Below are 14667 nucleotides of genomic sequence, written 5' to 3' on the forward strand. Positions count from 1 at the left end.
AAGGCCTTGAGATAGATGTTTTTCAGTCTCTCGGTCCCAGCTTTGATGCACCTGTACTGACCTCACCTTCTGGATGATAGCAGGGTGAACAGGTAGTGGCTGGGGTGGTTGTTGTCCTTGATGACCTTTCAGGCCATCCTGTGACATCGGGTGCTGTAGGTGTCCTGGAGGGCAGGTAGTTTGCCCCCGTTGATGCGTTGTGCAGAACTCACCACCCTCTGGAGAGCCTTGCAGTTGTGGGCAGTGCAGTTGCCGTACCAGGCTGTGACACAGCCCGACAGAATACTCTCAATTGTGCGTCTGTAAAAGTTTGAGAGGTGGTGTGTCCCAGGTATAAATCAGTCCCTGATTAGAGGGGAACAATTAAAAAACACAGTGGAACTGGCTTTGAGGTCCAGAGTTCAGTTTGAGGAGCCTAGCAGGTTCCAGGATAGAGCTTGCCTGATGCTGTTGGAAGAGGGCTTTTAGAGGGTGTGGCCGATCCATCCGTCTCCATCTCCTCCTTTGGATCTCCTCCACAGAACATGACTAATGCACTCCCAACCACCAAACCAAACCACACCACCAACCAACACCAATTGATTTCTTTTAATAATATTAAAACACATTACAAGGTAATTATGGAAATACAGAACAGGTCATTACAGATAACTTCAAATGTACCCTGCAACTTTGTTCACATTCATTGACCAAAATAATTGAATGGATTTATTCATTTTGGTCTCAGCACTGCACTTCTGTGTCTGTTATTATGAGTAAAATAAACTGAGTAAGAACTTTTGTTATTTGTTCTAGGCCGGGCAGCAGTTTGGGTAACACTTTGCTTGATGGGGGTGTACATGAGGCTGATGTTGAATAAATGTGTTATGAATGATACTGCAACACTAATATAGGTACTATTACATTTACATTTCAGTCTTTTAGCAGACGCTCGTATCCAGAGTGACTTACAGGAGTAATTATGGTTAAGTGCCTTGCTCAACTGCAAATCGACAGATTTTTCACCTAGTCAGCTCAGGGATTTGAACCAGCGTCCTTTCTGTTACTGACCCAACGCTCTTAAGCGCTAGGCTACCTGCCGCCTCAAACGCTGATTTGTCATATAAATGCACCCATTCACTCAGGTTACAGACCATGTAACTGGGCTTAGGACCCCTAGACAAAGCGAGTGCAACAATATCCGCAGGCTAGTGAATGGTTATGAAAGGTTTCATAAAAGGTGTTATGAAAGCGTGTGTATACTTTCTTCCTAAAGTGTTACAGCATTTTGTTCAGCTTGACATACGAGTCCCTGTCATTATTCTTTGACTTACATAACCATCTTGGTCATACTTTAACTTTGGGTCCATTTCTATCTATACAAAACCTTGTTGCTAAAATAACCACATGCTAAAAATCATAGAGGGGGGGAAAAAAATGCAAATGTGTTGTTCTCTATGGAGCTTGTATATACAGTACATCTACTGCATTTGTCACCATACAGAGAATCAGGGTGAAATATAATGCAAATCCTGCAAAGAAAATGCCAAAAAAGCTTCGATCTGACAATGGTGAGCTCAACAAGATACGATCTTTGTTTTGCTTGACAAAAACTGCAGAAAAGACTTCATCCCAAAAGCTGCAAAGAGAAAGTGGTATGCTTTCTATTTTTGAAAGAAATGTGTAACATAGAGCAGACTTTGTTTTAGAACTGTTGCCATCATCCCACAGTAGACCTCTAGCTCCACACACACACACACACACACACACACACCAAAAGTGTAACACACCTTGAATACAACACCAGACTGTTATTCATACCAATCTCAAGCCAATAACCTGGGACCTTTTCTGAAAAATGTATTTGGGTGTCTTCTTCAAGTTGAAGTCATACAAATGCGTAACAAAAACAAACAGTATAAGATACGGTGCCTGGCTATGTTGTCATTTTGTTTTAATAAAAACTAAGGAAACAACAATGAAAATAAGGGACACCTTGGCCTAGCTGCTAAGGACCACAGCTACTCTAAAAAGGCTAGGTCTTTGGCAGCTTTCTGTCTACACTCCACACACTTGATTACACCACAAGTCTGCCTGCGTATTCTCTTTTATGTTCTGTCCATGTGTCCATCCCTACTCTGGTCCCAGATCTTTTTGTGCCATCTTGCCAGCTCCTACGATAATTGTCACAGCAAGATGGCAAGACGGCACAAACAGATCTGGGAACAGGCTAGTCCCATCCCTACTGTCGGACATGGCTCCAGGGGGAGGAGAGGGTATTGTCTTTGTCTGCAGAGCTGAGCTGGATCATTTGTCCTTGTCCTCTTCCTGAGTCTCCTCCTCGATCACCATTATCCTTAGGCCTGAGATCTGCCCATTAGCATCCAGCTGTACCCCCTCTACCTGGCTCTGCTGCCCAGCCTCAAGCACCTCCCCCTGGGCATCTTCCGACTCCCCCTGCATCACCATCTCCTCCCCTCCCTCCCCCTCATGCCCCTCCGAGACCATGGTCACCTCCATCCCAGCATGGACCACTACAGCAGAGTCTTCCTCCCCAGCCTCTCCTTCTTGGGCCAGCTGTAACTCCATCACCGCCCCCATGGTTTGGTCATGGTCTCCCGGCGCGGGGTCGATCTCAATCACGGTGGTGTGTGCCTGGCTCTTGTCCTCAACCCCCTCCACCAATCCCTCCTGTACCATGCCCATCTCCACAACCTGGCCCATGGGCTGCTCCACCATCATCTCCCCACCGTCGGTCACCCCTCCCTGGGTGAGTTGGACCAGCTCCACAGGACTCATCATGGTTCCTCCCAGCTGACTGGGGTCCTGGAGGGTGGTGCCCACTAGCGTCAGCCCCTGGGAAGGGTGGAGCGTCAGGGTCTCCGTCTTGCCGTCGGCCCCCACCATGGTGGTGATGTATCGGGTGAAGGTCTGAGAGCCGGCGGGCAGAGTGTGAAGGGTTACCGTGTTGTTCTGTTGACCCAGCGTGGCCATTGGGAGGCCTGACAGGGAGAAGGGCTGGCCCATGGAGGAGAATGAAATGGGGGAGAGGATAGTGAACTGCTGGGGCTGCAGGGTGGCTGTCTGGGGCTGGGAGGGGGAGGAGGTGAGGGTGGTGGTGGAGGCTGGCCGCTGCAGACGGGGGCGTTTGGCCTTGGACTTGGTGGGTTTGCCTCCTGGGGTGTGGCTGATGTTGTTGAGGGGCTGAGGGTGGCAGAGCTGAGCCCTGACGTGCTGCTGTCGTCTCTGTTCCTCCAGCTGCATCTCCAGGTCTGTGGAGATCAGGTCAGAGGTTAGACTCAGATGGTGCTCTACAGTAATCAACCGTGGCAATTAGCAAGTGAATAGTTTTAGTTTGAGGTCATATCCAATACAGGTGTATCTTTGCAATTAAATGTAGACTTAAATGCAGAATATACATTTCAGTTGAATGCATTCAGTTGTACAACTGACTTTCCCTTTCAATTACATTTGTTGTTCCCGACCATTCACATTAAATGACTAAAAGTTAAATTCTCCAAAACATCATAGGCTACATACCTTTGCCTGAAGTTACTGAATTGATCATTACTCACTGGTCAGTGTGCTAAGGACCTGCTCCTCTCCAGGGTCAGTCTGTTCTCTCCTTACGCTCAGGATGTGTTTGACCGAGTCCAGCAGGCCGAACACCTGAGCCAGGTTACTCAACACTGCCACCTCTACCAGACAGGAATCTGAGGTCCATCAATGGGTAATCAATCACATGGTCAATAATAACACATCCATCAGTCAATCAATTAATCAAAGACATTAAATGTGTTTCAACAAGACATATGTGTACCTTATTTTTTGGTTGCCCCCATAATCTAGTCTTTTCCTTATGTTCCTCCTGAGAAGTCAACATTACTTCTCATTTTATTTCATCCCCTGACTTGATCAACAGAAACCAACATTGCACCTGTGTGGCACCATGCATATACCCTTAGAATTGACCTGTACCCTATCCCCTCTGTCCTAGGACTAGGTACCAGTACCCACACCAGTGTCTTGCATGGCAGCCTGCTTGCTGTGTAGCTGCACTCTTCTCAGCATCCATGACCTGTACCCTGTACCCGATCTCCTGTGTCCTATGTGCCAGTACCTACCAGCGTCCTGCATGGCAGCCTGCTCGCTGCGTAACTGCACTCCTCTCAGCATCTCCAGCAGCTCTGTCCTGATGTTGTCCACCACCTCCCCCATCAGGCCTACATCAGCTATGCCTCTCCAGAAGTTCAACGTCTCCTCTGGCGGAACATGAAGGACACAGCAGAGTTCAAATTCAAAGTAGGATATATGCAATTTGAGTCACAGTTATGTGAGAGAGGTGAGGAAGAATTCATCCAGTTGCATGCCAAGCGGACATAGTCAAATACGTGTCACATACTTGAGGTGTGGTTGGTTTAGCTTGACCGGCATGTAGGGTCGGTGGAGCTTGCACTTTGGGGATTATTCTATTGGATTTATTTTTACTGAGCGAGCTAAACCAATCGCACTCAACAGCAAGTACTTGACATAGCTTCATACCTGGGTCAAATGCACTAAGATTAATACAAGACCAATGCCCAGACAACTATTTGCCTTCAGAGTTGAGAGTATAAATACAGTAAACAGTCACGAGTGGGAACTGTTTAGGTGAAGAACTCACCTGATATCTCACTGGTTTCCTTCTTCTCTGTTGTCTCCACTGCTACGGCCCCAGAACTCCAATCCACTGTTCCGGTCAGAACCTCTGACCTCTCCTCTGTTGTCATGGCAACCTGGCCACCATTACCAATCACCACCTGGGCTACATGTCCAAAAATGGGAGAGACATGGTTAGCTCCACTACTTACAATGTTCAATACACAACATAACACGGATGGTTCAGGTCCTGCATGCTTGTTGACTGATAACGTATTCCAAACGTGTGTGTTTTTATATAATATATATATATATATATACCAATGAAAATGTAAAGTTAATTGACATGCCTTAGAATATCACAAATTCAAAAGGAGGTAAATGGGAGAAAATAGGATTAAAAGGTTATTTACCAAAAATAGCTGCCAGACAAAAAAATAACTGACAAACTTTTAAATAGTTTTGCCACAGACAACCTGAGCTCTTAACAGACCCCGGGGAGGGGCGTGTCTGGTCTCACCTTGTGAGGAGGTGGGTGTGGTGAGGCCGCTGCCGTCAGGGGGGAAGCGCGTGTTGTTGATCAGCAGGTCAAACTTGGTGCTACGACACGTGTTGGTGCACAGAGTGTTGTGTTCATAGAAGTCTAGCTGCCCCGAGTCCATCATCTTCCTGAAGGAGAGATGATTAGATAAAAGGTTAAGAGTGAGGAAAGAGAGCAGGAAGGGACACACCATGTGCATCAATCACCTTGGGTTGATTTTCCCCTCAGACCTGGGCTCCTAACTTGCAACCCTCCAGTTTCTGGCCCACCTCTCTAAGTTCTTGACTACCTACCTCTGATGCCTAAGAGATAGGCAAAATGCCTATCTAATGATCTCTCCACAAGTGCGTAGGGGCTAGAGGCTAGGGGTTGATGTGGGACCGGTCGACTCTACTTCTCACCTGAGCATGACCCCGCCCATCCGGATAGCTCTCTTCCAGTCTTTCAGTGTAGCCTTCCCAGACATGTGGACAAACTGCTTGGGACTGATCAGCTGGTCTTCATACTGTATGGTGCAGACATTATAGGTAGAGTTTAGAAAGGAACCATCTGTTCACTGGGATGACAAAACAGATACCTATACCACCTTATCATAAAGGAGACAGCAAAGAAACAACTGGCCAATGAGAAACCTTCAACTGATGTCGAAGGCATTGTTGAGGCAAACGGTATGATGTGACATTCTCACAATCTCTTCTGTTGACAATGTACAAACAGGACTAAAACTCTTAAAAAGTATACCAAAGCTGGCAGTCTGAGCTGTTCCTTCTCTGCACACTAGCATTCGAAAAGCTTTAGGATTTCTGTAGAGAATACAGTGACCATGACAATACTAACCTTGACACATTTTACGTTTATTCCAGGACAGACAAACTTCTTGACCAGTAGCACAGCTTTACACTCTCCACATGTGATGGGATAGCCCAACTCTACGTCCTCCCCGTCAACTGTTGTTTCTTCTCAAGGAACACACACACGTGCACATGTTTTATGATATGCTTTGTTTGTGTGGGACTGTGTGTGTGTGTGTGTGTGTGTGTGTGTTACTTACCTGGGTGTGACTCCACAGCCACAACAGCTGTGTCTGCCTCTCCCGACTCATCCATACTGCAAGGGAAAGTGAATACAAAACAAATTAAAACTTTGGCTAAAAAACAAAGCAGGGTCTGCTTGCCACAAGACGGTGTTAGCTCACTAACCTAAAGCCTAGGCAATCAGCTTGGGGAGCCATCATGTGAGTGTGGTTCACCGAACCAACTCTGTTACACACCCCCCCATCAGGCTCAAGTAAACATCAGTGTGTACCTACCTTGCTGTGATTGGTTGTAGCTGGAGGATGACCTGTGTCTTGCTTTCATTGTCATCACCATCATCTTCCTCAGCAGCCCTCATCACCATCAAGTCCCCCATGGAGACTGTCGTTACCTCGGTTTGTGCCATCCTGACTCCTCTCCCAGTGTAACCTACTGAAAGCCCCAGATAGGGGTGAAGAGCACAATGGTGACAAATAGGGAAGATTAGAAGAATGTGTGTGTGAAAGACTACTCACATATGGGAGGACAGATAGGACAAGGTAAAATATGGATAAGATGCTATCAGGGCAGACCATGCCCATAAACAGATTCAGTTCAGTTGCCTCTCAGTTTCAGCCAATGGCTGTATGGTTTAATTCAAACCTCCAAAGTCGTTATTCGGTTATTCTGTCATAGTTAGAAATTGGGGCACTGCATGGGGCTCATTGAAAGCCACGGTTACTAGCTAGCTATCTTTCCTACTTGGTACCTACACATTTAAAAGGTGAGAAGAAAAACCTGACTGAAAACTTGCTTTGTATAACGTTTAACTAGTAGCTAGCTATCGTTACACCTGGCTGTAACTAGTGCACTACATTGCCCATATCCACAGAAACGTTGCGTTAGCTAGCTAACGTACTAGTTAAAAGTAATGTACAGCAAGTTTGTACTCAGTTTTTCTCCTCGCAACGTTTCTGTGGGTATGGGCAGTGCAGTGCACTAGTTACAGTCAGGAGATCAAGTGGAACATAGCTAACTAGCTGCTAAAGCGCCATTTGCCCGAATAGCCTTCCCGGCTGATCTGTATAGCTGAACGGCCTACGCCCATGCATTGTACTAATCCGGCTATCTTGCTAGCAAGGTGGCGGCTTGTAGCTAGCAAGATGGCTAAGCTAACTAAAGTAATGGACTTTGGGCAGAGGTTTGGCGCTCACGCAACCTGTGGCCGGGCTGTTACTAGCCACCTTGAGCTTTACAGCGTGGCGGCGGTTACGTACCGCTTGTTTCAGACGATAGCGTGCGTCCGTTCTACTTTTCTTTTCCCCTTCAAAATTACGTCCCTGTGCGGCAGCACGTACACCAAACAACAACGCGGCGACGGCGTTGCCCCTCCATTCGGAGCGAGCACGGGGTGTTACCCCTTTAAAATGACCAAATCTACGTAGAGATAGACATTACCTCACATATAAATCAGTTAGCCTTTATGAACCGAATACACCTAACAGTACAAAGCCATCGTTTAGATTTCCCTTACCGTTTTTATGAAGTCGAACACATCCCTACAAGCTGCTGGGCATGCGCACTTCGAGCAGTCACACTTCCTCATATAGCAGTGCAGCTCGACAGTCACGCATGCTGCATCCTCAAAAATAGGTCAAAAATAAAAACAAGCCTGTTGACAACAAGTCGCTGTTAAATGTTTTATGACGGCAATCATCACTTATTTCACAGCATTAGGATAATTGGATTATGACCTGCTTTTGTTAATGCATGTTTTGTGGACCAGTTGCACGCACAAGTCTGAACGGGTGCCGCACTAGAATGAATAAATACTTCTTTTGTTAAATAGTTGTTATCTTTGTACAAAATTTTGGAGCGCAAAGATTCACGATCATTCGCAGCTCCGGGCAGTAAAAATTATGCTTCCGAAATCTCTTGATATCGATTCCGCAAGAAGAGTGGTGAATCCCCACCCTCCCTGTGCTAAACATAGCAGAAGCCCTTTTTAACGTTGAAATGACAGTTTTTACAATGTGTTCTTTGGACACAGGGACTTCAGTCAGGGTAGGTAAAAACATGAAATGTATTTTATTCTGTTAGTGATTTTCCGTTGTATAAAATACTTAAATCATATTTTAGTTGACAAAACAACGAATAATATTGATGAATCAAATAGAATTAGATGCATTTATCCGTGATTTTCCATAAAGCAAAGCATCATGGGATAGATAGGTTGAACATTTTAGATTCTGATTGGTCCCCACGATAGCGCCTTGTAAATGTATTCCAAATCGACCTATTCCCGGATTGTGTCTCAGTCCTCCAGAAGTGTGTGCACTTTAACTACTCCCTGCAAATCAAACAATATTGGATTGTGTACTAGCGTTTCGAGATACCATTAATTTCATTTCAAATTAATGAAGGGAACAAGTGCACACTTCAGGAGAAGTTTGAGATTATTGGGACGTAACGCTAGGGTAGTCGCGAAAATGTATCCAGCATTTGTCAAATTAACATCAAAAGTTGTTGTTTTTCGTGCATTTTAGCTAACCCTTTTCATAAACGTAACCTAATTACCCTAACCTGCTGCGTAAATTCTGCTAACAATCGGATCTCTCTGAAATAATGAATGGCCCTCCCTTCAGTCAAATATATGTTTACCCGACCTCCCCTAAAACCTGGAGAGAAAAACAGTGTCCCTCCACTATACCAAAAACAATCATTCAAACAAAGTGGATAGCACATAACATTCCTACTGTTTTATCCTCACTCATAGTACAGACCAGAGCCCTAGACATTCGGTTCTAAGAAACTGTTCTTCGTTTTGTAGTTACATGACAAAGTAGCCAGAAGGTTGTGGATTCGCATATCACCACGGTGATAAGATCCCCATTATAGTAAAAGCACTGCATACATGTATTATCTTATTTGTGTCCGATAAATAAATAAAATATTTTTATACACGCAATTCATGCACTTCTACGTCATTTTACATGACTGGAGAAAAGCAGAATAGTTTTTATACGACAACAGAGCCTGACAACGAACGAGCGCATGCCGTAGTCCCGGAGACGTTTTGATTTCTATACAGGCTACTGTTAAAAATAGGACTGTACTTTGTTTGGAACAGTGCTAAAGTTGTCTATCAACTGTACACATTGAGTGCAACAGAAGGAGTTACAACTGAAGTCTCAGATCATCAAAGAATTCGAGAAAAATACAATTGTTTTTTAACACAGCAGCCGCATATCATCAGGTAGGCCTACAGTGCATACCGAAAGCATTCAGACCCCTTGACTTTTCCACATTTTGTTACGTTCCAGCCTTATTTTAAAATAGATTAAATCGTTTTTTTCCCCTCATCAATCTATACACAATACTCCACAATGACAAAGCAAAAACTTTTTTTTTTTGCCAATTTGTTAAAAATTAACGGAAATATTAGAATAATCATAATATCAGAATTATATAATTATTCAGACACATTACTCAGTACTTTGTGTATATGCACTTATAAAAAATATTTTTGGGGAAATGATCATTTTCAAATGTATTCTATTTTATTCAATGATATTGTTGTTACAGAATATACGTGTTTACTGTGATTAGGGCATGGGAATATAAGAGCATATGCTAGGCTAAATTAACAAACTAGGCATGCATAGTTTACCGCATGATCCTCATGATGGCCAAACTCGTGTTTCTGAAAGTGAATTCCAATGCACTGTAGAATGACTGTGAAGCTTAATAAGGCATAGTTTCCTTTTATTCAGCCTAAATGCGACATTTATAGGCATGTTGTTGAAGTGCTATTGTTGATGTGTTTTTGAAATGCTGATTGCTCCTGCCAGCCTGTAGCATGTCACAAATAAGTCACAATTTGTTTCTTAAATGGCAGGCTATAGCCTTGAAATAATAATAATATAGCCTAAATAATTCATTTTCGTTCCTTCTTAGGCTACCTGGTTTGCTCCTGACTGACTTAGTATGCAGTTTAATAGCCTGTGAAATGTTGAACCTCAAATGAAAGTGACAGAATCACACATTACTTCCTAAGCAAAGTACATTTCATAAGGGCACAAGACGAGACCCAAATGCAGGCACAGGAGGCAGATGGTAGGGCTCCAATATTTATTATAACAAAGGGAGTAGGTAAAGGCAGGTCTGGGACAGGCGAGTGTTCATAAACCAAGTGAGAGTCCAAACAGTAATGGACCGATAGGCAGTCTCGAGATACAAGGGAACAGGCAGAGTGGTCAGACAGACAAGGGGGACTAGAAACCAGGACGACTAGAAACAAACAGAGACTGGGGAAAAATAGGCACAAGGAAAACCACTGGTTGACTTGGCAAACAAGACGAACAGAGAGACAGGAAACACAGGGATATATACACCGGGGATAATATGCGACACCTGAAGGGGGAGGGGACAATCACAAGGACAGGTGAACCAGATCAGGGTGTGACATATTTTTTGTCTCCTCGGCTATAGTTGGTTGTACTGCAGCCTATGAATGTCAAAAAGGGAACAAATAAATCCCAAATGCATCAGAGTCTTTCCCGGCATTTTACAGCTTGTTTCTAGCACAAATCATTGCCGACTAAAGCGTCATTATAGATTGCTTTATATATGCATGTCCATTTTTGAGAGCCACAATACTCTCACACCCTCACATACCCCCTTAATTTGAGCCCTTTTTTTTAACTTAACACACCAAGCCCTTCACTGACGCTGAGATATTTAAGGAGTGCATGGTGATGGAAGGAATTGGCTGACAAAGTCTATGGATAGTAGACTATCATTTCATCTGTCAAACAGGTAGGCCTACCTCTTATTTCTTGAATAGGAAGAAATAGGCTCCAAGACAAAGAAAGCCCTCTTGCTTTAGGTAGCCTAAAGTCAAATTAAAAGGAAGACAGTTTATCCGAATTAGACCTTCTCCAATTCGTCAAATTTCAGCAGCCATGTGCTGTCCATTTTCAAAGCTGCCACTTCGAAGTATATAAATGAAGTTATATTACTTATTGTGAGGTCAATAAGTGTGATAAATAGCTTCGTTATGGGCAAATAAATATATATTTTACTCAAATCAATTATAGCAGTAGCAAGCTTACCTCTGGTCCTCTTTCTCATCTTTGCTCTCTCTCTCTCTCAAACTGAACAGGACATCAGTAGACCTAGTCCGCTTACACTGATATGACATTTTCTGACATATAAAAACATATTTTCAGAAGAAGCTTTTGACTCGCCTACTGAAGTGCCACCGTACACAGCACATCCATTGGTTAGGCAACACAAAACGGTTTACCTCAGCAAGAGCAGAGCAGGCCAGGCCTCATGATTGGGATAGCCTATGCATTGCAGTGTGTAATGCAGTGTAACCTAGGTTTATATACACAATTTATTTAAAATGGATTAAAATTATATATTTTTTTTTGTCACTGACCTACACACAATACCCCATAATGTCAAAGTGGAATTATGTTTTTTGGAATTTTTATAAATTAATTAAAAAGGACATTTGAAATGTCTTGAGTCAATAAGTATTCAACCCCTTTGTTATGGCAAGCCTAAATAAGTTCAGGAGTAAAAATGTGCTTAACAATTCACATAATAAGTCGCATGGTATCGCTCTATGTGCAATAATTGTGTTTAACATGATTTTTGAATGACTACCTCATCACTGTACCTCATCTCTGTACACATACAATTATCTGTGAGATCCCTCAGTCGAGCAGTGAATTTCAAACACAGATTCAACCACAAAGACCAGGGAGGTTTTCCAATGTCTCGCACAGAAGGGCACTGATTGGTAGATGTGGGGGGAAAAAAAACATTTGAAAAAAAAACAGACAATATCCCTTTGAGCATGGTGACGTTTTTAATTCAACTTTGGGTGGTGTCTCAACACACCCAGTCACTGCAAATATACAGACGTCCTTCCTAACTCAGTTGCCAGAGAGGAAATAGACCACTCAGGGACTTCACCATGAGGCCAATGGTGACTTTAAAACAGTTACAGAGTTTAATGGCTGTGATAGGAGAAAACTGAGGATGGATCTACAACATTGTAGTTACTCCACAATAATAACTTAATTGATAGAGTGAAAGAAGGAAGCCTGTTCAGAATAAAAAATATTCCGAAACATGCATCCTGTTTGCGACAAGGCACTTAAGCAATACTGCTGTCACGCCTACTCCCACTACCCCGCTCTAGCGCTTGACGTCGCCGGTATACTGACCACTGGCCCTGGCAACCATCAATACGCACACCTGCACCTCATCATCGCCTTGATTAATCTCCCTTTATTTAGCCCTCAGTAGCCTTAGTCATCAGGAGTATTGATTTTGGTCACATTCAGTACAGGTCTCCTGTTTTGTTTATCTGCCTTTCTTATCATTAAACTCACCTTCTGCACCTGCTTTCTATAGTTTACAACTGCAAAAAAATTGGCAAAGCAATTCACTTTTTGTCCTGAATACAAAGTGTTATGTTTGGGGAAAATCCAATACAACACATTACTGTGTACCACTCTCCATATTTTCAAGCATAGTGGTGGCTGCATCATGTTATGGGTCTGCTTGTAATCGTTAAGGACTAGGAAGTTTTTCAGGATAAAAATAAACATAATGGAGCTAATCACAGGCAAAATTATAGAGGAAAACTTGCTTCATCTGCTTTCCACCAGACACTGGGAGATTAATCCACGTTTCAGCAGGACAATAACCTAAAACACATGGCCAAATCTACACTGGAGTTGCTGAGTGGACAATTTACAGTTTTGACTTAAATCTACTTGAAAATCTATGGCATAACTGAAAATGGTTGTCTAGCAATGATCAAAAACCAATTTGACAGAGCTTGAATCAATTTTTAAAGAATAATGGGCAGGTGTGGAAAGCTCTTAGAGACTTACCCACAAATACTTACAGCCGTAATCGCTGCCAAAGGTGCTTCTACAAAGTATTGACCCAGGGGTGTTAATACTTGTTTAAATGAGATATTTCTGTATTTTCTATCCAATATATTTGCTAAAATTTCTAAAAGCATGTTTCCAGTTTGTTATTATGGGGTATTGTGTATAGATGGGTGAGATATTTTTTTGGAATCCATTTTGAAATCAGGCTGTAACACAACAAAATGTGGAATAATGCGAGGGGTATGAATACTTTCTAAAGGCACGGTAGGCTATGGATCATTTGATTGAGACCATACTAGGAGCACTTGATATTGCACGCCCAGCAGAGAATCAGGGATGAGGGGCTGCATCAAGCACACATTGAGATATGATAAGCAACTCATTCTCAAACAGTGAGCAATATGACATTTAATCGATTACAAAATACTAAACCCTCCCCTGACTGAAATTGTAAAAGCATAACCCTTGCACATTTTCCCCCTGGTAACAATTGTGTACACTCTGACCCCTCCATTACAAAATGTACCTTCACTGTCATTTTCATTAAAGATCTTTAAAAAGATCTGATCATATAAATCCATCAGGTCTTTCTTTCATTTAACGTAATATTTATTTTATTTTTCACCACATATAAAATAAGCACAATCATTCAAATGAATTTGGTCATTTAGCGTGAGTGTATCTGCATTTCTTCCCTCCAGATGAGTCTTTAAGGACCACATATGTTTCTACCATAATTCTATATATGGTTTCTACAGGTGTGCTTGGACAGGAGCGGAGGGTACAAGTGTAAGCAATATCAGTGAACAGTTTCATTTTCACAAGTGATATTAATCTGTTATTGATTAGTTATTGATCAGTTATGCCAACTAACATTTGTGATTTTAAACAGAGACTTATGAAAATGAAAGCACACCAATATTATTACCATACACAGTTGTATGTTTTTCAGTTGGAGTGTAGTCATTTATTTGCACTGTGATACAGATAAGTGGGTCAGGTATGCAGTTCTGTTGTTACCCAAAGAGGGTGTCACAACCCTAGCATGGAGATGGTCAATCAATATGGCACCATGGACATAATATTGTTTATTGATTGAATACCCTTTAACAGTAGAGTGAGTACCTTGCACAGAACATTTAGAATAGAAAATAAATAACATTTATTTTGTCAAGCTGTGATCTGTGATTGGACTCAGTCAGAGGCAAAATAGAAGTATCAACTGTGCTGCTGTGTCTAGTTGTAAGACTGCCCAAAAAGAGAATTTGCAAGTAAAATGTATTAGTGATATGTCATATGTTGTTGTACTTTCAAGGACCTGTTGGATACTACAGATTTAATTAGATTGTTTTGTCAATTGGTATTCAGATTACACTATTATAATATAACTATAATCACAATGAAAATGGCCACCGTTTATAATCAACTGAACACTTTCTAAAGCATCAATTATTTTCAATTTTCTGCTCTAAAATCTAAACATTTGTAGTTCTACAGGCAACGTGTCAAGATCCAAGCTCAATCTCTCCTTTCAGGTCAATTTAGCCTGAATAGGCTGTTGAATATAGCTGGTGCT

At 42.5% G+C, this 14667-nt stretch overlaps 1 protein-coding gene and 1 non-coding gene across 10 annotated transcripts; both read right to left on the minus strand.

The window, feature by feature from the left end:
- Positions 1-573: 573 nt before the first annotated feature.
- Positions 574-8192, minus strand: LOC112229314 (glucocorticoid modulatory element-binding protein 1-like). Of its 9 annotated transcripts, XM_042310168.1 has the most exons (11): positions 7706-8192; positions 7449-7608; positions 6468-6621; positions 6210-6265; positions 5996-6114; positions 5560-5663; positions 5138-5286; positions 4643-4783; positions 4104-4241; positions 3555-3692; positions 574-3251 (listed from the first exon to the last, which is right to left on the minus strand). In XM_042310168.1, the coding sequence occupies exons 3-11, from the start codon at positions 6596-6598 to the stop codon at positions 2287-2289; spliced, it is 1941 nt and encodes a 646-aa protein (XP_042166102.1). In that variant the 5' UTR covers positions 6599-6621; positions 7449-7608; positions 7706-8192; the 3' UTR covers positions 574-2286. The 9 variants fall into 9 exon arrangements, with proteins under 9 accessions (XP_042166102.1, XP_042166101.1, XP_042166099.1 ...); XM_042310167.1 differs by lacking the exon at positions 7449-7608; XM_042310165.1 differs by lacking the exon at positions 7449-7608 and having other exon boundaries at positions 6468-6624.
- LOC112230048 lies at positions 8043-8178 on the minus strand. The gene has a single exon (XR_002950265.1). It is a non-coding gene; the product is annotated as a U11 spliceosomal RNA (small nuclear RNA).
- Positions 8193-14667: the final 6475 nt, after the last annotated feature.

The sequence above is a fragment of the Oncorhynchus tshawytscha genome, linkage group LG31 (assembly GCF_018296145.1).
Source record: "Oncorhynchus tshawytscha isolate Ot180627B linkage group LG31, Otsh_v2.0, whole genome shotgun sequence".
Taxonomy (NCBI): domain Eukaryota; kingdom Metazoa; phylum Chordata; class Actinopteri; order Salmoniformes; family Salmonidae; genus Oncorhynchus; species Oncorhynchus tshawytscha.

Coding starts and splice junctions, on each gene's coding strand:
- LOC112229314 (XM_042310163.1), bottom strand. Junction 6,115..6,209: donor GGCTGTGGAGTCACACCCAG/GTAAGTAACACA, acceptor TTCCTTGAGAAG/AAACAACAGTTGACGGGGAG. Junction 4,784..5,137: donor CACACCCACCTCCTCACAAG/GTGAGACCAGAC, acceptor TTGGACATGTAG/CCCAGGTGGTGATTGGTAAT.